The 24,818-nt window shown below is 40.6% G+C and overlaps 2 protein-coding genes across 3 annotated transcripts in view; one reads left to right on the top strand and one right to left on the bottom strand.

Annotated features, from left to right (window-relative positions):
* Positions 1-13,704, bottom strand: part of LOC116846551 (syntaxin-8) — a 95,386-nt gene extending 81,682 nt beyond the window's left edge. The window contains exon 1 of the mRNA XM_032820532.1: positions 13,454-13,704. The gene's annotated coding sequence lies outside the window, so the exon portion shown is untranslated. The remainder of the gene's footprint in view (positions 1-13,453) is intronic.
* LOC116846546 overlaps positions 1-24,818 on the top strand; it is a 76,127-nt gene extending 51,309 nt beyond the window's left edge. For both annotated transcript variants that reach the window (XM_032820517.1, XM_032820518.1), the window contains 9 exons: positions 3,525-3,716; positions 5,498-5,592; positions 7,352-7,585; positions 9,665-10,132; positions 15,193-15,434; positions 16,318-16,499; positions 18,202-18,324; positions 18,435-18,626; positions 19,300-24,818. In XM_032820517.1, coding sequence (XP_032676408.1) covers positions 3,525-3,716; positions 5,498-5,592; positions 7,352-7,585; positions 9,665-10,132; positions 15,193-15,434; positions 16,318-16,499; positions 18,202-18,324; positions 18,435-18,626; positions 19,300-20,390 — 2,819 coding nt within the window. In that variant the 3' untranslated portion in view covers positions 20,391-24,818. The remainder of the gene's footprint in view (positions 1-3,524; positions 3,717-5,497; positions 5,593-7,351; positions 7,586-9,664; positions 10,133-15,192; positions 15,435-16,317; positions 16,500-18,201; positions 18,325-18,434; positions 18,627-19,299) is intronic.

Genomic DNA, 24,818 nt, shown 5'->3' on the forward strand with positions numbered 1-24,818 from the left:
CACGCACGCACGCACGCACGCACGCACGCACGCACGCACGCACACACACACACACACACAACTCCTCTTATATATTCCTCTTATATATGTGTATATATATATATAATCTTATTTTTTCTTTTTTCGACATTCAACCGAGAGCCTCATTCTCTGAGAACGAAGAGACACCCCTCGCTGTCCAAATTACACGCTAATAGAGATCGCACGACGCCGCGAGCCGATGCATAATACATATAATACAGCGAGGAAGCCGAAAATTGTTTTATATATATCGTGTAAGGAGAAAGGGACAACTTATTAAACTTCACCCGCGTGCTAGCAGAAAACTTGAAGAAAATCGGGCTATTAGGGATTATTCCAAAATTTACCGTCGCGCGACTAAAGCTCCCCCGCCGAAGCACGCTCTCGAAAGTTGTGATGAAATGTGTAACTTCATAACGAAGAGTTACTGCTGACGTTATATCACCCCGCGACACTCGCGCCCCGCAAGGATCCCACCTTCGGATAGCCCCGACGAGGTTCACTTAATGCCCGGTCTCATCGCGGCTGGTTCCAAACTGCGAGTTTCAGGAAAATAACGCGCCCGAAAACGTGTCGCCCGAATTGAAGCACGCCGTGGTGTATATTAAAACAAACAAAAAGAAAAAACGATCGCTGTACGAGTCTGAAGCTACCGTCGCACTTCGGTCGTGATGTCATCGACTATGCGGGAATTATTTCCCGGTAAATCGCGGAGTTCCTTGCACCACGGACGTTCAATTTCCGACAGCGATGGGCATTCACCGTAACGTTGAAATGAAAATTCCACTACACTGAGAGAAAGAGAAAGAGACAAAAGAGTAGAGTAGAGTATATTTATATATTTAGCGCGCGTGCGCTCTAGGATGTTAAATCCCTTGGGGCAATCAGTATTATAAAATGGCATAAAACGGTTGCAATACAAAATATACAAAGAAAAAAATTAAAGAGAAAAAATATGTAAGAAATAAAAAACATTTACTCGGCACACACACACACACATATATATATATACACGTATATACTCTCTTAAAGTGAATCAGTGAATCAGTCACTGATATCAGTTATAAGTATAGCACTGAGCACTGAAAGTGCAACACTTATAACTGCAAATAAGTGTATATTCACTGTTTTCAATGATGTTTCACTGATTCATTTTAAGAGAGTATATTTAATGTTATATATAAAATAGAATGTCTGTCTGTATGTTTCCTATTAACTCCTAAATCTTTTGACAGATCTGAACTAAATATTACACAGTTGTAGAGTCTTGCAGAAAATATAAATATGAACATGTCACTTTCTTCCCCTAATTTCATTCCCTTGACACTTTGTGATAACCCGAACAATGTCAGATAGATTTAAAGTAGTATAAAATATCTGTCAAATAATAAGATGTATATCTTCTTAAAACCTTAAGGAAATTTCAGTAATCTTTTCATAGAAGCAATTGTTTATTCTATTCAGATATAAAAAAATTCAAATTTAAGGAAATATGTTATAAGTACTCGCCACACAGATAAATATGTGTACTATTTTGTAGATATTGTCCCTCTCAGTGTACAAAGAAATTCGCTTTGAATTCACCAAGGATTAATGTTTCGTCATTCTCAGCAATTTTTATTATCCTTTGTGATTCCAAGTATATGGAAAAAATAATTCTGTTGGTGCAACTGAATTTTCGGTTGCTCAGGGATCGTGTCATGTTGTTCCTCTTACCCTTCTCTTTCCTCTTTCCCCTTCCCCTTATCGCTCCATACTCAGCCTTTGAGTCGATCGAGCCTCATGAACGTAATCTCCGCATATCGTTCTATGAAGCCCGTAGAAGAGAAAAGAATAGGAAAACTTATGAATCTTTTTATAAAGATATTTTGTCAAATTTTTATTTTAATTGTGAATATTTGTTTTCAATAATTTTTCAAGTCACCTATGAGGTACTATTTCAGGGATCAGACGAAAACTCGGCTGTAGGAAGAGAAAAATTCCTTTATGAGGCTTCTGTATAATCAATTGTTCTCAGTTGCTTCAACCGAATTCTAATATTACTGAATGTTCAGACGAATATTTACGACAACAGAAATATTAGTTTTCAAAACAGAGATATCGCTTCTGATCACCTAATTTTCAGTTAGTTCCTATTCGCTTGCATCAACTGAGATTTTTTTTGCGTGTATGAAGAAGCGTGGACGAGTTTGTTCGCCGATATTCGCGAGTCGGGGGAAAAGAATCCGCGTTTCTAGGACGTCTCGCACTCCAGGGCGACTGCGATATTTGCCCCGAGGGCGAGCTCCGTCGACGAAATCGTCCCCGGGATTGTCGTTACCAGGCCCGACAGCCATGGGGAAGCGTGTAACGCGATAAAGAAGAGTCAGTGGGCACCTACGGACACTTTTCTCCGCGGGGAAGCCAGCCGGGCCGGCCTCGGATAGCCGAGGTTGCCGTTCATTTAATGCCTGGTTTCACCGTAGCCGCTTAAATTTAAGCCGGGCTTAAGCCACATCCGCTACGACACCGCCACGGCTGTCACTGGCTGCCGGGACATTCGGGGATGGCTTAATTTTAAACGAGCGCGCCGGCAACCACCCCCGTCAGGGAGCGGTTGCGGCCTTGTCGTCGCGATGACTGACCATGAAGTCGGTAAATAACGATTCGAACCATGGCGGCTCGTTAATTCGGCCCGAATGAGCAAACATCCTCGAGGTCGCCGCTCGTTGGCTGGGACGACGGATATTACGGATTAATGCGACGGCACCGGGAAAAGAGCGCTGTGTTAGGCGCGGTCGTTTCCGACGCAGCTTTGCTCAAGCAAAACGACGCGAATCGAGAGAGAGCAGGCAGAAGTGGGCTTTTCAGGTGAAATCGCAGTTAAAATTAGAATAAAAATCGACATCGGCGAGGATATTAAAATTGGATCCTGCGTTGAAATTGAACAGAAGTTCGAGATATTAAGGCCTCATGAGTTGTTTATTGCACGCTTTGCACGCAATATTGCATTTGACGTATTGTTTGAGGAAAATTTCGATCGTTCCTTTTTCATATTTCTTTCGTACCTCTATTTCATCTCATTCCATGTGACAAATACGAGTGCAATCTGATCAGTCATAAGGGAGACTCGACGTTGCCGGGTCTCGTGATTTAATGTACTCAACCCTTTCGCTATCAATTTCGTTTTTTAAGGACACAATTTCTCTTTTACTTTCATTCCACATTAAATACATTAATGTAATGTAGTTTTAGCAAATTGAAAATTTCATGTTTTTGGCACCAAAGAGATAATCTCCCATTGGGTATTTCTCCCGACGATAATGAGTGCAGTGATAGCTGATGCGTTCTGAATGCCAGAAGAGCTGTTTCTTCAATTGAACAGGATTATTGTTAATGACGGGAGAACACGTATGTCCCGTTGGTAGCAAAAGGGTTGAAGTTGCTGCGAAATTTACGCACACTAGTCCGTCGGGGCGCATATTTACTTATTCTCACACGACTCCACGCAAATGATGATTCAGGATGTCGCGTGGGCGAGCGCACTTATGCCGAGGGCGAGATGGTTCGCGACATCGAGTGGAAGGCCGCATGCGACAATTGTTTCTGCGCGATGGGCGCCATACGGTGCGTGCCGCTCGCATGCGCGCCACCTCTTCAAGGCTGCGGCCCGATTGTACGGGAAGGACAATGCTGCCCGTCCACCTACAACTGCAGTGAGTTCACGCAACTTCGCAATCGGGGGTTATCGTACCAGCGCCACGCACTCCACCCCGCCCGGACTCCACGCTCCCCGCCGAAATTCCGCGCTGACGGCGGCATCTTGACGTATTCAGACCAGTCAGCGAATATCCAACGTTTCGCGCCCGGAAAACGATGGCGCAAAACTGTCGGGCCGGCGTGATGCTTTTTTTCGCGATATCCCGCCGACGAGTCTCGCGCGCGGAACAAACGATTCGAGTGAAAGAACGTCGAAAATAAAACGTCACGGTTGAAAGTCATTCCACTAAAACGTAAACAATGTTCCCATGAAAATATTCGCGTTTTTAATGGCGATTTTTTTAACGGCTGTGTCAGTTGAATTCCTTCTGAGCGTTTTGAGTACTGAAACTCTCGAAACTCTTATCCTGCTTTTCGCTACTTCAGACGCGGAAACAACGGTTTTCGTAAGACATCGGTTTTTCGCACAGCAAGAAATCAGACCACACACACACATACATGCATACACGCGCATGTCTTTCTCTCTGATATTTTAAAATTCCCGAAATATTAGTCCCCAATGCAGTATATGTGACACCGTCGATAGAAGTCGGTCGCAGCTGACGGCGAATCGAGTTCCGCGCTCGGTTAAGTAGAAAAATATTTTACTGAAAGCGAAAATATTTATTTGATGCATGCCTCGATGCGAGAGAATAACAAAGCCGTCAGCAAACAAACCGTCTCGTCTTCGGGTTGGAAAATATTTCATCGGCTATTCCTGCTCGCGTGTGAAAAATAAAATATCTCGCCCGGCTCGTTTTGGCGCGAGCTTGCGTGCGTGCGTGCGTGCGTGCGTGCGTGCGTGCGTGCGTGCGTAAGCGAATTAAACGCGCCGATTCTTGGGAGCGAGGTACATCTGCGAATTAAAGGGGGATTTAATTTCCGCGCGAAAGCGCTTATTCGATACAGTCAATATGGCAAGCTCCGCGAGCGTGATAGCCGTCGATATTAATATCTCGCGGCGCGGCCAGAAATACGCATCTACCGTACGAAAATCGGCCAGTGACCCGCAAAACGCCGACTTAAAAGCGCGCTTTATTCGCCGCCGTGGCTAACAGATTTCGCCGCCGATGCTTTCATCCGCGAGGAGATTACAGAGCCAGACACTCGACGCGGTTTGATATCGCGCTATTTCACAGCTTTAGGATCATTTCGTTTCTCATGCAAGTCGTACAGATCGTGCAAGCTGCACGAATTTTGCGGAAATTTAGCAGACCGTCCTATTTCCGTACGCGTCGCCAATTTGGCCGAGACGAATTATTCGCGATCGTGATCCTTCATCTATTATGTTCGGCCTCCTGAATATTTCAACGCGACCTTTGCAGAGATGAGAGACACTTTTAGTCGAAACATCCGAAGAAAAGTCAAAGATCAACCGAAGCGCGGTTCGTTCACGTTTATCTCTGCTGATTATTACTTGATCACTCTCGAGAGTCGCTTCGTTGAAGAACGTATCTCAATGGGAGAAACGCGGCTAGAAAATCGATGACGCGCGATCCTCCGAAAAGAAAAGAGACAATACGAGAGAGAAATTGAACGCCAGGCTGGTTCTGATCCACCCATCAGACGCTACGTGTCCTCGATATCGCAATTTAAAAAGGAAGCGATCGCTGGTTCGCTGGAAGCTGATTATGGCACACTTGGAGCGTTCAGGAAAAGTCCAAGTGTGTCATAATCAGCTTCCTACACGACCGCTTCATTTTCGATTGGGAAGGGACTGACTGATTGAACCTTCAAGGCGGTAGCATCGAGGTGAACGCCACCCAAAACTACGCATCCTACGCCTTCATCAGCAAGGACTACGCCAAGTTCCGCAAGGAGACCAACTTCATCGTACGTTCCCTTTTTTTTTTCTTTCTTCTTTACGCCTCTTCTCAACACATCCTCGTTGACTTTAGACGTCGCGTTGTTCTTGTTAACGATTAATTAACGTCGCCTAGTTCACGGCGAGCTACGCCGAATAGTTGGGAACTGTCGTCGCGCCCGGAATAAGCCTGCTACTCTAAATAGTTGCTAAATAGAAACGAGCGCACGAGAATCGAAGTTAGAAGGGGAGCCGAGGGGCAGACGGGACGGCGGGTGATTTATGTATAGTCGGCGGAATTTAATCAATGAGATCTAGCGGTAACATTGATTACAAACGCGTTAGACGTCCGACTTAGTTCGGGAATTCGGCAGAGAGCATTCCTTATTGGATCGCGAAGCACAATACGAGTTTAGGATCCGGCGACGGTGCATCTATCGTGGACGTGACACGTTGCGTTATTATTAATGGGTGACGTCGTTAGGACTGAACGCTACTTATGTACGGGAATTCAGATCTCGCGGGATACACGGGAATCTACTTAGACATCGGAAACGACACACGGTGCGGGATGGATCCCGTCACGATTCTTGAACGAGCGCGTCTGTCACGCGCGACAAAAAGACCTGCTTTGCCGAGTAACGAGATCTGACGTGCTCTGTGTCTTGGAATCATTGGAGTTTGTTGCTATCTCTGCGTGATTTTGGTGATTCTCTTTTTCGTGAACGCTAACGTATTGGATATTAATCGAAAATTTTCTTGAAATAATCGATTAATCAATAATTAAACTTCAATTGATTGTCGTATAAAGAGTTACTAATATTTTCATCAATTGATGAAGTTAATTTTTATTAAACCAACAAAATTTGATGTGATTGATAGTATACTGATCGATTAACATTTTTCTTTGGATAAAATAATTGAGTAAAATAAATCAATAATTAGGACTCAATCAATCAATCGTATAAAATTATGAATAATTTCATTGATAGATGAAATTGATTATTAGCCAAACTTTGATGTCAGCGATTACACATTGACTAATAATTAATTTCGTCAGTTGATAAAAGTAGTCGGCCAATTAATAATAAAAAAATTAACCAATTGTCATGTATTAAGTCCCGAATAATTTCATTAACTTCGCTAAACTTTGATGTAATTGATTATATCTTGATTAATAATTAACTTCATCAATTGATGAAATTAATTTGCAAATCAATAATCCAAATTAATTTATCGTCATATGTAAAATTATAAATAGTTTTGTCGATTGAAAGTAATTGTTAATCGATATGTGCTCAATCACACCAAAATTTGACTAATAATCTCATCAATTGATAAAACTATTTGTGATCTTTCATATGACGATTGATTATTTTTTATGATTTTGATTGATTCACTGATCATTTAAGTCAAAGAAAATTTCTAAATTTTAATTTTTTAATAATTAATGCCCAACACTACGTCCGCGTACTATATTTATCCGTTCTATTTATTTAGCTGCACGCTTGCGATATGAATTTGCGGCGATTTTTCCGACATCGAGAAATTAAATTCTCACGTGTAGCCGGGCTCGAATTCGGTCAAACGTCAACTACGACATCATTAAATTGATTCGATCGATCGAGCTACACCGAGTAGGCTTTAACGCGCGCGTCGACAGTTTTATTAAAAAAAAACAAAAAAAAAAGGAAAAAAGAGATTGAAAAAAAAGGGATAATAAAAGATTCTTTCGCGCGAACTAATCTTGTTCGAATTTACGGCACGAATCTGTTATTAATTGCTCAGCCGGCGATCGATCAATCCACCTATCCATCCGTCGAAGGACGAGGCCACAGGGTGGTCGAAGAACAAGTTAGCACCGACGCGATCGATCTCGAAGAGGATTCGTCTGTCGTCACCTACTCGACCGCTTGGCCATCAACCATGGAGACCGACATCATGGACAATGAAATCTTGATAGGGACAGTGGACTACAGATCGACCTTGGAGGTGACAACTGCCACGATTTCGACGAACGAGGTCTCTCAATATACTGTATAATTTCTTTAACGAAAGTTATCGATCGCCCCACACATAAATTGTATATTTTAATACAGAAAATTATAAAGATATTTTAGAAGATTTTGTACAGAAAAAAGGAATATATTCTTGTTTAGAGAATATCTTTGTTGTCAACGATTTAAAAATAAGATTAATATTAAAATGAGATTATATATGGCGTTGAACGAAGATAAATTAGTCTCATAGAATATTACGGTATTGATATTCTTAGTTATATATTATTAGTTTACAATCAAAACGAATATAGTCTACAGTCAAGACAAATATAGTCTACAGTCAAGACAAATTATCACAATCATTTTCTCATATATGATCAACATATACAACATATACTGATATTCTTGTTTATACATACGAAAATGATTGTCAATTTGACTATATTCGTTTTGATTGAAGACTAATTTATCTTCGACCAACGTCTTATAATCTCATTTTAATATTAATCTTACTTTTTAAATGTCAAGAAAGATATTCTCCAAACAAGAATATTCTTTTCTTTATGTGTGTAATCGTAAAACATCCTTTTACATGACATAGTTCTATAAAAAAAAACATTCTTTTACGTGACATAATTCTACAGAGAAAAAAAATAGGTGGAATCAACCGAATATTTGATGAAATATGAGCCAACTTGAATTCCGGCTGAAGTTACCAGAATTCTGTTCAAGTCAACAAGATTTCTGGTTAACTAGAGGAACCATTGCAGTTTATTATTTTCTCTTCGTGATTTTCTTTCTCGTTAACGTCCGCGCAGTGTTGGGCATTAATCAATGAAAATTTTCTTTGAAAATCGGCAAATCAACAATCAAACTTAAGTCGATTATCATATATAGACTCACAAATATTTTTATCAATTGAAATTAATTCTTGAAATTAATTCTTCCCGAGTCAAAATTTTGAGTTACTTCGATGCTCTTAAGGATATTTTGCGCCTATTTAGACGTTTTATAACCTACTTTGACGATATTGATATTCATTAACTTCTCTTTTGAACCTTTAACTCTACCTTGTCAAAATGTTGACGCTACTTTGACGCTCTTAAAAGTAAAAAAATTTGAGCCTAATTAGATAATCTATAACCTAGATGAAACCTATTTTGACGATATTGACACTCATTTCCGAGTCGAAATTTTGACCCTATGTTGAACCTTGAATTCTACACCGCAGTAGGAGCTAAGATAGCAAAGTAAGTTTAATTCTAATAATATAATTTACTCCTACTTTGACTCTGATTTTGACTGAAATTTCTGTTTTCGCTTTCTTTAGCGTCAAAGTAGATATAATAGTAAGATCTTAGGAAGCAAAGTAGGTTGCGAACCTCTATTGAAGCTTTAGTTCCTACATAGAATATATGTATTTTATAGAAATATTTAAAAAATTTAATAAATAACGAAACAGAAATATCAATAGCATACAAAATATACATTTTATTTGTTGCATATATTTCAGACATCATCAGGGTCAAAGTAGAAGTAAATTATATCATTAGAATTAAACCTACTTTGCTATCTTAGCTCCTACTGCGGTGTAGAATTCAAGGTTCAACATAAGGTCAAAATTTCGACTCGGGTTAAATCATCAAACTTTGATGTGATTGATTGTGTACACTGAATAACCGATTAAAATTTTACTTTCACTAAAATGATCGGCCAAACAATAATCAGGATTAATCAATCGCCATATATCAAATCACAAGATCTCCAGTTAACCAGAAATCTCGTTAACTTGAACAGAGTTCTGGTGACTTCAACTGGAATCCCGATTCGTTCATATTTCACCAGATATTCGGTTGATTCAACTAAATTTTCTTCTCAGTACATAAATATCGCCGTGGGTGAAACATGGGATGAATTACATAAATTGTATCGACGAGTTATTGTTCTCTTTTTTATTTTCGCGACACACGGGAACGATCGGCTACGTCGGAATGCCGACGCGGCGTTTCTGCCGTCTCTCCCGCCGGCGCGGACTCGCGAAAATCATAAATCCGACCGTAAATCAATCGACGTTAACGATTTGTCCCCGTTCGTTGCCCAGTTATCGAGTAACACCGAATCGACCGCGTACGAGTCGACGTTGGCGTCCACCAAAGACGCTGATTCCGTCACTGATTCCTGCGCGACGTGCTCCACGAACACGCTCACGGACTCGACAATTGCGGCGATGACGACAACGACGACGACGACGACGACGACGACGACGACGGAGATGGAAGATCCATCCAGCACGGACGGCACGACGATCTCGTCGCCGGAATGGACGACGACGGTGCTCCCGGAATTAACGCTCGATAATGGCAACGATGAAAACGAGGATGGCGGCGGGAACGAAAATAAAAACGAAAACGACGACCGGGACGGGGCTGCGGAGTTGAAGGCGGCCGAGAAAGCGGACATAATTGAGAGACACAAAGCTACGACGCATCCTTTCGCAATTTCCACGGATACCGGGGACCACCCGCTCTTCCCCGACGTGAAATCGCCCGAGGACTTCGCGCTCATCAAGGTAAGGGAGGAGGGGAAGGGGAATAATCATCGGGCTTTTCGACCGGCTAGACATTTTTTTCCGAAGCCAGGTGAAAAGTAATTCTAAGTTCTGCGCGAAGGAGAGAATCCTTATTCGAGAATCTTTTCAATTACACCGAATTAAATCTTCGGGGTTTCTTCTAATTTTTTTAATGCAACGAGAGAAAAAAATATTTAAGAGATAAAAAATATTTATTCGCGGTGAATATTGATACTCCTCCTGTAGTCCCACTGCTACGGAATCCTAGATTGATGAAATCAAAAGTGAAAAAATGCATGCCAAAAATTCTTGCGCGCTATTTTTTAATAAATATGGATATTTTTATAGAAGAACGTTTCAGATCGCTTATTTGTAAAATGCTCCGAAAAATATCCTTTTCCTTTGACTGTTAATAAACAATTTTAAAATTAACGTAGCAAAATCTTAAAATTAACGTAATAAAATCATGAAAAAAGGTAAGTTAAAGAGGAAGTACGTTTAAGAGATCTATGTCTTTCTATATAAATTTTCTTTTATTTAAAAAAAATAACATGCAAAAATTTTTGGCGTACGCTATTTGATGTCATTAATCCAGGATTCTGCAGCAATGAAATAAAGAAGACTAAAAAAAACACACACACATATATATATATATATATATATATATATATATATATATATATACTAATATAAAATATTTTTCAAATAAGAGAAATATACATTTTTTTAAAACCTTTTAGTTTTTCTTGAAAGCAAATGTTTGTTCTATTTAAACAAAAGGATTTAGATTTTAGAAGTGAATATGTTATCAGTACTTATCAAATAAATATTTTTTATTTTTTAGATATTTTTTCTCACAGAGCATAGCAATATACATTGCTGAAAAATTTCTCAAATAAAATTTCTGAAAAATTTCTCATTTGAGATCAATAAAAATTTTTCAGTAGGGAAGAACAATCAAAGTAGTAGTGGAAGAACAATCAGAATTGTGTTTGAGGACAAAACAAGTGGAGATGAAATACTTTCTTCGCAACTGAGAAAGAAACAAATACAACTATAAATAGACAACAACAAATATAAATAGACCAAGAAATTTTTGTCACTTCGTAAGAAGTTGCTTTCAATTAACACGTTGACTGCCGCGTTGATTGTATAAAAAACAAACTTTGTTGATTTAATTATATCAAAGATACGGTAAATGAATAGGATTTTGAGACGCGAGTATATCTTTCACCTCGTTTCCTTAGCTTTCCATTAATCGTGCAACTGATTTTTCAAATGTAATTAATTGTACTTTGTGCGTAACTTTTAATGAGTCGCAGTGGAATCATAGAGTCAAGAATCATAGAACCGACGACTGGTTACGGTACTCAACGTGTTAAGTATTGTACGTTCAATTTTCACTCATTTCACGCAATTGACGTTTCGAGAGATCGACAAACTCTCCGAGTCGAAATTTGGATTCTACATTGACCCTGCAAATTCCGTCGAACTTGAAGAGTCAATGAAGAATCTCGAGATGTACAAGCTATTGGCCTACCTTGTTGGCTGCAGATGGTTGTTTACCGGCGTTTCCTTCATGCTGAAGAAGCTCGAAGAAGCACTCGTTCAAGAATTATTTAACCCTTCACGAGTGGCAACCAGGGTCATTTGTGTCCAGGCTATTTTAAGAAGTGCTCATTTTTCGGAGCATCTTAGTTTAAAAATCATTAAAAATAAAATATTTAGAGCAATTTATTTTTCACAAAAAAGCTACATGGTTTTCAACTGGAAGAGTAAAGGAAGTTACAATAATTCTTGCGGATTTTCTCGGCCCCGAAGGAAAGTAGAATTGAGGAAGACAACGATCTGGTTTCTGGTTACCACTCCGAACATAGTTGTCACTCAAAGATTAATGTATTCAAATTTTTTTTATTTTTAATTATATTAATTATTGTTTATATTCAATATATACTTATATTCAATATATATTTTATATTCAATTATATACTTCTGAATTTGAATAAAATTTTGCATAAATCGCAAACTGTGCGGAACAATCGCGATTCGATGATAAAAATTCGAGATCAGATGTTTTCGAGCAAAATGACAAAGATTCTTATTCTGAATTCTTTTTTATCTCACGAGAAAGATATTTTTCCACGGGCTGAATATAAATTGTCAAAATCAGTCAGTCAGCTTGACAATTACTCGATACAAAAATCCGTCGTAACAAAAATTATAATTGACAATGAACGAAATATAAAGTTATTATACGTTAATATTAATAAAAATTAGTAGGAAAAAGGCTTTCTCTAATATACAATCGCAACCAAAATAACAAGAGTTAGTGAGAGCCAATACACGAGTGTGTTTTAGTGCAATAAATAAAATTTCCTCATAATCGATTTCTGTAGTCATGATATAATTTTAATATTAGTAATTGCTCCAAAATTAAATCTTACTATTCCGATTACGTTAATATTAATTGGTAAATATAAACACGCGATTGGCAATTGACGAAGTGTAACTATATTCGAACAAAATTTATATAAATAAGCAAATGTTAAATTATTTAATAAGGATTAGTGTGTAGGTAAATTGGTGAAAGAACAAGACTTAATCTCATCTCTTCCTAATTTTTCTCTTTTTTTTTCTTTTTTTCTTTTATCTTTTTTCTTTTTTTCTCTTTTTTCTCTTTTTTCCTTTTTTCGGAAGTTTTGATAAGATTTGTAGCTCTTAAAAAAGCTGATATGAAGCTGAAAAAACAAAGATAACAGTTAAGTGTCCAATAATGCTGTGTACTAAGAAAAATTTTAGATATGGATTTACTACGATAACAATAGCTCTGTAAACAAAAATAAATAGAAATCGATTGGCATGTAAAAAACGGTACTTGTAAGACAAAGGAGCATTATTGGAGGCAAAAATCAGAATTTACAAGAATTTTATTATATTCTAAGGTCGGTACTCATAGTTATAAATTATTTATATATTATTATAAATTACTATAAATTATTTACGATCTTTGATAGAAAGCATGATGTAGATTCCTATTCATGCGCCGTTGTTAAAAAAAAATCAATAATTTAAGATTATCAATTCAATTTGGAGAAAATCAAATTCTCAATTAAAATAAGCACAAACTAAGCACAAATACAAACTGAAAAAGAATCAGAGATTTCTAAAACTATAATTGTCAAGTTATAATTTGTCAAATGATAAGAAGCTATGAATGTCGACCTAAATTTCGACTCGGATATTTCCGTGTTTTCGGAAAGTTTGTCACACACGTTCATTAAAGTCGGAAATATACAATATAATAATTAATTTGGTACACACCTGAACTTATAATACGACGTGTCGTTTTCCACTTCCTTCGTCCTGTCTTCCCAATGTAGGATTCTGCTTCTGGCTGTTCTATCGTGGCACTTAACACTTGCACTCGCGTAGATACGATTCGATTTGAGAAACGCGTGTTAATTGTCGGTATCGACGCAAGAGAGGCTGTTTAAATATCATAAAAGTCTTCGGGAACAACTAACACGGACTGCGCATGACGGTGTGTGTATTGTGTGCCGGCTAGAAACGTAATGAGGCGGCCACGAGCGAGTACAAGACGCACGAGTATATGTAAACAATAGGAAAGGCAGGCAATACTCACCCCACTAGTCTCTAACGGTCGCTGCGCGCCAAACAATGGCGCGTATATACAGTGACTAACAAATCACAACAATTAAAACTATTAATACATTGTGACTTATTGAGACGTTCTGACAAATGCCCGCGGCGAGATGGAATATAAAGAAATTTAGGACATATTTTAGGTCTCTCTCAAACTCTAATTTTTCACTTCTAATTAATGTTCCTTGGGCTACGAGTTCCTTTTTTGTCGGCATTTGCTAACATCTTCTTTTTAGTTCTGTTTAACAGGTTATCATTGTACCAAATCCTGATCGAAATTTCTACCGGTGCATGATATGCAATTATTATCTTTGCTCTCACAATTCCTTCCTTTTCACTTCTATTGAATATTTAGATCCCGTTAAAACTACAAACTATAAAATGACAATAAAGAGATTATGAAAAAGGAAAGAATATTAGATGATATTAAATATTAAATAATTAATGTGTGTATATATATTTATATTTCACATTATTTATCCACATATTAATTATTCAATATTGGCTCGTTACCATATTTTATCGCAGTCGAATAAATAACACGAACGAGATAATACATTGCTTATTGAAACAAAAAATAAAATTAATTAGAAATAATTAGAATTAGAAGTAAAAAATAAGATTTAATAAGAAAACGGCAATGATATAACATTACAAAAGATAATGAAAACTGTGTAATGTTACATCGAAATTCTCCACTGGTCTTCCGAGTTCGATAAGATTCGCGAGGTCAATGAGGAAGCAAACTTTCGATCCAGGTCGAGGCTTTCTCATCTTTCTCGGGCTCAAGATCGAAAATCAGCGAATACCCGAGTCGAAATTTTAACCCTACTTCCGACCTTTCCAACGTCTGCACATCCTGAAGGATCAGTGTGTGTTTAACCCTTTAAGGCGCATAATTCATGGAACATTCTAGTAACTTTTTTTTAATGAAATATTGTCAAAAACACTCTAAATAGCACATTTGTAAGGTTTCAACTGCTCGATCCTAAGATTCTGGTCCTTGTTGGTACCAGTGATACTTAAAAGGTTAATACACGCGGACACTAAAGTTCTACTCAGCGGTTCTAAGTGGCAGAAAAATGCCACTTGTAGGTCCGAAAAAGGACCTTTCTACCTCAAGCCAGGTTGAATAGAATCACAAGAGAGGTTAGTATAGGCTGCAGAGTCTCAAAGTAGACGATAAATGGAATATTGAAGTTGGCAGAGTTAGGATCCAAATCTCGGGTGAACACCGGTGAAGCAGTCCTCTTACTGATTCCATCGGAAACATTTTTATTGATTCACTTGAAGGGAGCGTGCTTGCGTGCTCGCACACATTCGCCCCGTCATTGCGTGCGTCCGCTGCAAAACGGACGCACGCATGTTCGTTACGATTAAGCGCGTGTGTGACGCAGAGAACAGAGGCCATCGGTAAGAGACCCGTCACCAGTCCATCGTCGACGATACTCATGCCGGACGACATCCTGGTGATGAACGTGACAGTGAAGACGAATGTCTCGGTGGGCCATATACAGGGCGTCATGATAAATCCAATTAAGTCCATGCTGCCCGACGTAGAAGCCATTCTGAACATCACTCATCGCGAGAAGGGCGAGGATTACGATTACAACGGACAGGCCTTGCTGCCGAACGTCAGGTGATTGTTATCATATCTCGATTCGTCATCGCCCTGCCTGTTGTCGCCTTCACGGTGTCGTTATCGTCGCCTTTACGGTGTCGTTATCGTCGCGACTTGACACGGCCGACAGAACTTTCCCTTCTCCAAACGATGAACCGCTTGTGCGTTCGCGCGCCTAACCGGGAGATAAATGTTTTCCACTTGACAAATTCTCGGGCCCTCTTAATAATTGCGATACCTTTAGAACGTCCGGCGAACGCACGCGAATATCGACGGGTGCAAAACGCCGCTGCACGCAGTCGATGTAATCGACGGCGAGCTTCATTTCTTTTTATTACACACACCACGCGCGATGTGCAATCAATTTTTCACGCTTATAACAGCGGAGATCGCTATGCGTTCCCTTTTTCTTTCTCTCTTTTTTTTTTGTTATTTCGGCTTTTTGTCGACGAATTTCGTCGGTCGGAGAATGCCGCTCGACGGCATAACGTCGAGAATGAAATTGATATCGTTTGTCGAAAACAACTGATTGATGCCGATTTATAGAGTTATATTTTTTAACGACGGGAAATGCACAGTACCGGTCGGTTTTTGTTGTAATCTGTGAACGGCTCTTGTTTCTTTTTCTTCTTTCTCTTTCCCTCTTTCTCTCATACACACACACATTCCTTTTGCGCCGTTTATTCACGATAAGTTTTTAAGCGCGTGCGATTGTTAATCCGAACAAAATAATGAATAATCCCTTTGGGCAGAGTCGGTCACTTTATTCTCGTTAAAACGTTATCGCTGTTTCGCGACTTTTTTTACCGGTGTTTCGTTTCGTTGCCGCGGACCGAATTCGCATCATTTTCGGGGAGCGCGCGCGTTAACCCCTACGGAGAACTGAATGTCGTCATTGCAGGATAATACCCTTCGTGGCGGCGGACGCGTTGGTGAATAGCAAGGACGACGTATCCCCGCCCGAGACTGGATACTCCCCCGGCTCGGTGGTAGTGTCCCCTGAGCTACGACCGACCGATGCTTCTGGTTTTTACGAAATTGCGACCCAGGAGAACCGATTCAGCCCGCCCGTAGAGACCGAAGGTATTTTATAACTTTCTGCGCGCAGTCAAATGAACGGCCTGGATATGCAAAGGCGTGCTCGGCGAGGAACTTTGAGAAACGAACTGAGTGCATAAATATATGTATCAGAAACCAACTTGCGATTTACTTTCGCGAACGAGCGCGCCACCCTTACGTGTTTCTCTTCCTGCGCTTTTCCCAGGTCGCTTAATTATCCCTGATCAAGCCGTTCGCGTTTGAACGACAAGGAAAGAGGAAATAGACCGCTGTTATGTCACTCCATCTGTTTCCACTATCACTTAATCAGTATTGCTTCATTTCAATGATGATAATCGTCAATGATGATTATCGTCTTGTCACGATATTCTGGTGGACTTAATCCTGAAATTTGCTCCGGCGGGACAATATCGCGAAAACCGAATAACAGGAAGGTGTACCGGTGTACAATTTTCCTGAAATATTGAAAGCATGTTGTCCCGAGAAGTCACAGTCCCGCAGACAATCTCCCGAAACATATTGAAGGCATGAAGTTGCCCTACGAAGTTTATGACATGTTATTGACAACTTCATGCTTCATATTTCGGGACAATTGTATCTCGGTAACATTGTACCACTTCGGCATTCAGTTCTCGAGATCGTGACTTTTCGGGATGTTGCTCAACTTTTAGGATTTCGGTAAATTTTTCTTCGGGACTATGCGTATTCGTCGATATATCTATTATAAATAATATAAAGTACAGCGGGGTAAATTGAATAGCGGGGGAATTTGGATAATATTAAGCGTTTGCGACAATTTCAGAAAAATATGATATACATGTCTTGTAACCATGTCCGTAAGATATTTTAATTATTTTGAAGATAAGAGTAAAAAATCCTAATACAAAAATGTCGAGGCTACAATAGTTTTTGAATTATAATTGATCAAAGATTACCAGTAATATCGCGTGGAATTCGCGCGCTCGGGCCTGTAATTATGTAGCACGCACAACGTTTTATCATTTGTTATCGACTTCACGGTTAATATTGATTTTTATTACACAACTGATTCCTAAAAACATTAATAATTATTATTGTTAGAATTATTAAATTTAATAGTTTCTACACTTGAGTAACAAGGATTTTTGCGTTTTTAACATAAAAAGTCATCATGGAAAATAATGTATTATTATTTTCGTTTTTTCACGTTTTATGAGAAGTGAAATCATATAATTCTAATCAATTAAGGAAATAAAGTTAATTTGTCCACATTTCTTAAACAATTTAAATTTTTACTAAAATCTTGATATACTAAAATTATTGTAAGATCCGAACTAAGATCCGCTTTGACAGATACATTTAATACACTTTCTCCATTTAACAATCTTTATCAATCTTCATAATTTTTAACCTACCAACATTACAGGGCTGAGCGCGCGAATTCTACGCGATATTACTGGTAATCTTTGATCGGATTCAAAAACTATTGTAGCCTCGACATTTTTGTTTGTGTATATTAGGACTTTTTACTCTACTTTATCTTTAAAATACGCTATTAAAATATCTTACGGTGGTTGCAAGACACTCTGTATAGCATAAAAATATGAATATATGTATATCATGTCAAATATAAAACAAAGCGTTTCATATTTTCCTGAAATTGTCGCAAACGCTTAATATTATCCAAATTCCCCCGCTATTCAATTTACCCCGCTGTATCCTAAGGGTAATAAACGTTTGTTCGCAGGCGGCTTTGTGCCCAGGGAGCCCCCGTATTTCCCCTATTATTCCACGGACCTGGATCTCGAGATCGGTACCGGAGTCACCGTGGCCCCGGCGCAGATCACGAATCCGCATCGGAAAAACGATGGTATACATGCACTTTCGCGATTAACCGCCGATCGACTGCTCGATCGGATTTCGTAGAGCGTCTCACGGTGATTCTCGCATCGCTAATCGACCCCTGCCCTGCCCAATTAGACCTGTCCAGTAAGTGCCACTTGGAAAATATGGAATACCGTCACGGCGAGATCTTGCCCAGCACCGCTCTCTGCATAATCTGCATGTGTTACCACGGGGAGGTCGTGTGCTCGTCGAAGGAGTGTCCGCCATTAAAAATCGGTTGTCAGAGGATCACCTCCGAGGAGAGGTGTTGCGGCGAAATCGTTTGCGGTATGTCTCATGTCGTTCTATCGCTGTATAGACAGATGTAAGACTTCCTGCTCCCTCGCCGTGGAACTCTTGATTGATGACGTCAGAAGTGAGAAGAAGCATGCCCAAAATTCCTTCGTGCCATTTTCAAATGAAAAAATATATATGTATGATGAAACATTCCGAATTCAGATTTAAGATTTTAGATTCATTTCAGATTTCGAGTTTTACAATTATGCTGAAGCATACTTTCCCTCGGCAGTCAATAAATAGCCGTAAAATTAACGTGACATGCAACTTTCCTCTTCAACCTACCTTTCGCCATGATTCTGACATGTTCTGACACGTTAATTTTTTACGGCTATTTATTCACGGCTACTTCTTCATACAAATATCCTTTTATTGGAAAATGACGCGCAAGAAATCTCAGCGTGTCATATCTTGCTTCTGACGTCACGACAAGGCCACGGTGAATGCTTAACAATGCCTGACAATCACTTTCAACTAGAGATCGCACGGGTGTTAGTATTAACAATTTCTATCACGTCAACTAACTATAAATTCAATTGCTAAACTAACAAATGGTCATTGGAAAACTATGGCAAGACCGAATCAAGCAATTTTACTAAGCAACTGAAAAGAAGCTACGGCGATTAAGGGAGAAGCACAATTACTAAATCAACAAAAATCACAGTCAAAGCCGGCGAGTCGCCGACGGTGGTGCTAAGCCGCGCCGGTGCCACGGCGCCTTCCCAGCAGCAGCCAACGGTATCTCCCGATCCCTTTCGCGACGTCATCAAGACCGAGCCAGCTCCCGACCTACCGTCCTTAATCGAGGACATGATACGCGGTATTACGACAGCCAGGCCAACGACGTCCATGGCGGCGGCGGCTTCGAAGACATCGGCTCAAGGCTTGACAGGCAATCAACTACAACACCCGCCGAACTTTGACTTTATGGAACAGGTGCCGCTTATACGGCCACCCTTTGATTACGGCGAAGAGACGGCAGACTCACCTTTCATCTCAAAGATCACATACGACGATGTAAACGACGGCGACGCGTCCTCGAGGGACACTGTCTCGTTAACATACGACTCGGAGGCTCGCATCGTCAATCGCAGGCCGGCGAATGACGAGACGGAAGTCCTTGGCTACGACGCCGCGACCTTGGACAAGTTCAATCGCACGATGGAAGACTCGAGGGGTGATTTCCGCCGCGGCAATGCCACCGAGCAGAAGCTCACGCAAAAGGAGGAGAACGTATCGCTGAGCGACGAGCACGATGGGAACTCCACCGGCAAAGTGGACAATCGCGTCGCGCAGCACGACTACAGCGAGTCGAAGGGCTCGCCGAGCGCGGGGGTGGACGAGGACAAGAGCGCCGGGCAAGACGTCGAAGACGCTCAAGATATTTTTTCCCTCGACAGCGTCCTCGAGCTGCTGTTTTCCTCGAACACCAGCGACATCAGCAGCGAGCCGAGCGAGACCACGAAGACGCTAGATGTTCCCTCCGTCAGTGGCGCACGAGAGGGTCAGGAGGCTCTCGCCGTCTCGTCGACGAGCGCGGAGGGCTTAACCGAAGAGACAGGAACTGTCGAGACGTCCTCGAAGCTCCTCGACAACGAGATACCGATGTCCGTTGGCAGCTTGCTGAAGTTGGCGGGCTGTAATATATACGGGCGAATGTATCGCGTCGGCAGAATCATCATGGAGCTCTCGAATCCCTGTCTGGAGTGCAGATGCACGGAAATCGGTGTCCAGTGCAAGCCATTGGAGTGTTGATCAAACGCCGACTTCTTGTTCTTCCGTCTCTTTCCCTCTCTCTCTTCACCTGGGCTCATCCTTGTCGAGTCGCCGGGGAATTTAGCATTAAGAAAACGTATACAGCGCACACGAAACTCGCGGGTCGATTCAACGAGAGCGTGCTTCGTCGGCGAGTCCGATGCTGAGAAAATTGAAAGTGTATGTACGCGGAATTCTTCTTTGCGAAGCGGATGAAGTAAGTCGCTTCTCACGACACAGTGCGGATTGTGCGATTGTATCTTCCGGATTTCGCTTTTATCCCGATACCAGCGAAGTTTGCGACAACGGAAAATCTCTGAAATGCCGTCGACGCGCCCGAAAACGATGTTTAGATCTGGAGATCGGGGGAGAAAGAGAGAGGGAGGACGGAGCGTTCGCGCGAAATTACATGAAAATTTGAATAGGATACTCGAGCTTGAACAACTTCGTAATGGGCGTTTATGAAAATACTGAAATTGGCGAATTTTAGCTGTAAGATTGCCGCCGTGAACTTTGTCGGGTTTAATGGAAACGGAATCAACGTCATTGGACGTGCGGTAAAGCAGACAGCGCTCTTGACCGACAGTTTATAGCTTGACAGTTGTTGCTTGAAACTTGTTTTACGTGAGATACTCAAATTTCATTTTGGAGATAGACCTGAGTTTTTCAGCTTGTCATCTGAAACTTGTTCCATGTGAGATATTCGGATTTTTACTCAGAATTAGATCCGAGTTTTTCAGTTGAATTATGATATATAGAATATTTATGAAAATCTGTCTTGCAATGCAACTGAAAAATTCTCGTTTTACCTAACACGGAACTTTATTTTACCTCACTTGAGACGAGTTTCAAGTAACAAGGCCCATATTAATAACCTTCACTTGTAACTCGTGAAATTTTCAGATCTGAATTTGAAATTAAATCTTTATCAGCCTTAAGTTTCTAGATAAATTTTACAATATACATGACACTGGAATCGTGCAATTCAACTGGAACATTCTATAACTCTAACTCTAAATTCAAAGTATTTCACTTGAGGCAAGTTTCAAATGATGACTGTTAGGGAATTAAGTTCACAGATCTGAGCATCTCACGCGAGACAAGTTTCAGCACTATTAATATGGAGACGTGTATCCCGCGTTCGTAAAATATTCCGCGGAAAATCGACGCTCACGGGCATCTCTCGTTGCTCACTTTCCCGACGACTGTAACTTTGGCGGCGTATTAGAGGTGATATTCAACGGAATCCAAAATACTTCACTATCGTCGACAGTTAGACGCTCTCTGGAACTATGAATCTCCAAAACTATCAAGACGACCCGCTGTTGTATCTTCCGCCAAGACGTTCCGGCAGCGCGATGAATCTTCAGCCAGAACTTCAGACAACTTGGACCACGTAATTATCTAGACAGAGAACCGATAGACTCGGTCCCGATGACCCTCGATAACGAGACACCGACGTTCGCGGTCAGATTACTCTAACTGGATGTAATATCCGCAACGGGTTGTGTAGCGTCGGTCGGATCATTACGCAGCTCCACTCTCCGAGTCGACGTGCGCCCGAATGCGGTCGCGTCACGGTCGGATTTATGTAGAAACTAATGAAATTTAAGCCTCGGGGCCCTTAATCGTCCGGGAATCTCTCGCGATGCGCATCTCCTCGCAGATACACTTTCCCGCCATTCCTCCTAAAGTTCCCACAGAGGACGAGAGACGTTCGAAGAGAGTGACGAGTTAATATCTGCGACTCTCGCGAGAGACGAGTGTGTTTCGACTGAAAGTTACAAGGGCAGAAGTTTTCGATGGTCGTGTTAATTTTGTCACACGCGACAACAACGACGCCGATGAGAGTCGCACGTTGCGCAGAACGAGAAGAAAAGCAAGCGAATTTTTTCGGAATTAAAGCTCCTGGCTCCTCGTCGTGAAACTCACGACTGAGAGAAAAAAATGGTTGATCTAACTAAAATTATAGTTATTTTTGACTCCAACCATATTTTTACTAGTAAGTGGTAGTAGTAACATGCATATATTGTTATTATCACTGATATTACAGTAGAATTTTTAATTAAAAAATAATTGTTTTTTTGAGATCATAGTTTATAGATTAATCATTTCTTTATATGATTATAGTTACAAATATCTAAACGTTTTTCTCAGAATGGCGTCAGAAGCGAGTATGGATACTCATAATTGTCGTGAAATCAAAGGGATATGTTTATAAAATGACCCTTGGGATGGATTGAGCACATTTGCAAAATGTCCTGAAAACTTCCCTTTTGTTTTAACAATCAATAAATACTCGTAGAAATAACGCAAGTTTTTTAAACCTACATTTCCTCGTGATTTTACTACGCAAATCTTACGGTTATTTGTTGATCGTTAAAATGAATGGAAAGTTTTCGGAATATTTTGCGAATGTGCTCGATCGATTCAAGTGTTATTTTATTATAACCTTTTGTCTTGTTTCGCATAAATTGTGAACATGAGTTTTCAAATTAAGATGGACAAGGACGCAGGAACTTTAAAGCCGACTTGTCCTTTTATAGTATGGAGAAAACATTGTAATAAAAATTACGTTAAAATTATGTCTCTTTTTACAATGTTTTTTTGTAAAGCTCTGGACTACACTGAAATATTGCAGTGTAAATTATGATAAAAATAATAAATTTGACGGTCTCTCAACCTGTGTTTACGATATAAAAAAATATTTAAATGATCAGAATAATTTTGCACTAAAACGTCAAGCATGTATAACATTTTTAAACAAATATATAACAATTTCGGTCATAATTCTGTGTAGTTCAAGATTACAAAAATTTGTTGTAACTTTTTGTTACAATATTTTCTCCGTGTATACCTGATTTTTGGGGACATCCCCTTTGCGCCTCTCCACGATCTTCCGCGATCAACCCTTCTCTTCTCTGTCCTCTCTCCTCTCCTCTTCTCTCCTACGATCAGACGTATCGCCCATTATCCGGCTTACAGTCCGCGGCAGACCGGCTTCCGTCTGCCACCCTCCGCTCCTGCCTTCGTCTATCCCGCGGAATTCCCAGATTCCTTTTTCTAATTTCTCCCGTGCTCGTCGTTTTCTGTCTGTATCGGCGGGGTATTATTCCCGGGACGTCGCGCGGCGGTCATAAACGCGAGCCTTAGGAGAATCCACGTCCTGACGGGATCGATCAGGGTGTAATTGTGAGAAATAGTCCTTCCGTGCCTCGAAGGATAAGTGGATGAAGGCGGAAGTTAACGCGCGGTATTCGCTCGTCCCGACCGCCTTTCCTCTTTAATGGGAATTATCCGTCCATATACCGACGGAGCATGAGAGGGGGGAGGGAACCATCGTTTTGATTTATCTTCGTAATTTATCTCCCCGGGCCGAATGCTAAAGATACCGGCTTGGAGTGCTACGGAAGCGGGGATAAGCGGAGGAGGCCGTAATCATTCGACGCGGGGAGACGCGCGCCCGCAAGATTCGAATTATCCCGCCAAATTGCGCGCTTTTTACACGGCCCATTAGAAGCGAGATTTGTGCGGAAACCCACTGACCTATCGTGACCCGTGAACAAGTTCGTTAAAAACTGAGGTCTTAACCGAGAGAAAGAAAATAATCACGCGCACGTGCCGAGCCCGCTTTCTGTCGAATATCGAGTGATTTTTCACACACACATACACACACACACACACATACACACAGATTGATGTCTAATTCCGTCCAGAGAAGTTGTTTCAGCTCTCGTTGGAGCATGTCCGTCTGAAAACTCGGTCGATTCTGCTGTGAATGTTTATCACGCAGACGTTTGCGCAGCGCGTTAGTTCGTAAGTTACAATAACGATCTCATTAGCATCACTGATTGAAATTGGAGAATTGGATCGCTATTTTACAATACACAAACACACGCATTCACACGATATCCAACGCAATCAGTCAGTAATCATCGCTGTTGATGCTGAAATAATTTTACCGATCGTACGATACGTCGAGCCTATAAATATTATTCTCATTATTTCCCGAGCGTTACTCTACGTTGTCGCGATCGAGAGCAGGAGCGGATTAAAGATAGTAAGTAGAGTTACACACACACACACATATTCGCTGACGCAGGTATGCGCCGAATTGCGAATTAAATTTTCTGCCGTAATTACTGCGGCGCGTCATAGATGCTTTATTGCGATCTGTAAGGCATTGTATTATCAGATCCTTTTTTCTTCTTTTGCCGAAAGTCTCCTCCTTTATTATAAGTGTCGCGCTTCCTCGAAGCGTTTGCGTCCTGCGAGAATTCGCTCACGCCGCGACTACTGTCAGTATTCTCTATGTATACGCCGAACAAAAGCGCGGTTGTGACTGCATCGACAATAAATAGAGCTTTCGCTACGTCGTGAGGATTTTATTAAATTCTGGCAAATAATAAAATGTCGCTTTTCGAAAGA

Source organism: Odontomachus brunneus, unplaced genomic scaffold, assembly GCF_010583005.1.
Source record: "Odontomachus brunneus isolate Ranch 3 - 2012 unplaced genomic scaffold, Obru_v1 Obru_scaffold_065, whole genome shotgun sequence".
In the NCBI taxonomy this organism is placed as follows: Eukaryota; Metazoa; Arthropoda; class Insecta; order Hymenoptera; family Formicidae; genus Odontomachus; species Odontomachus brunneus.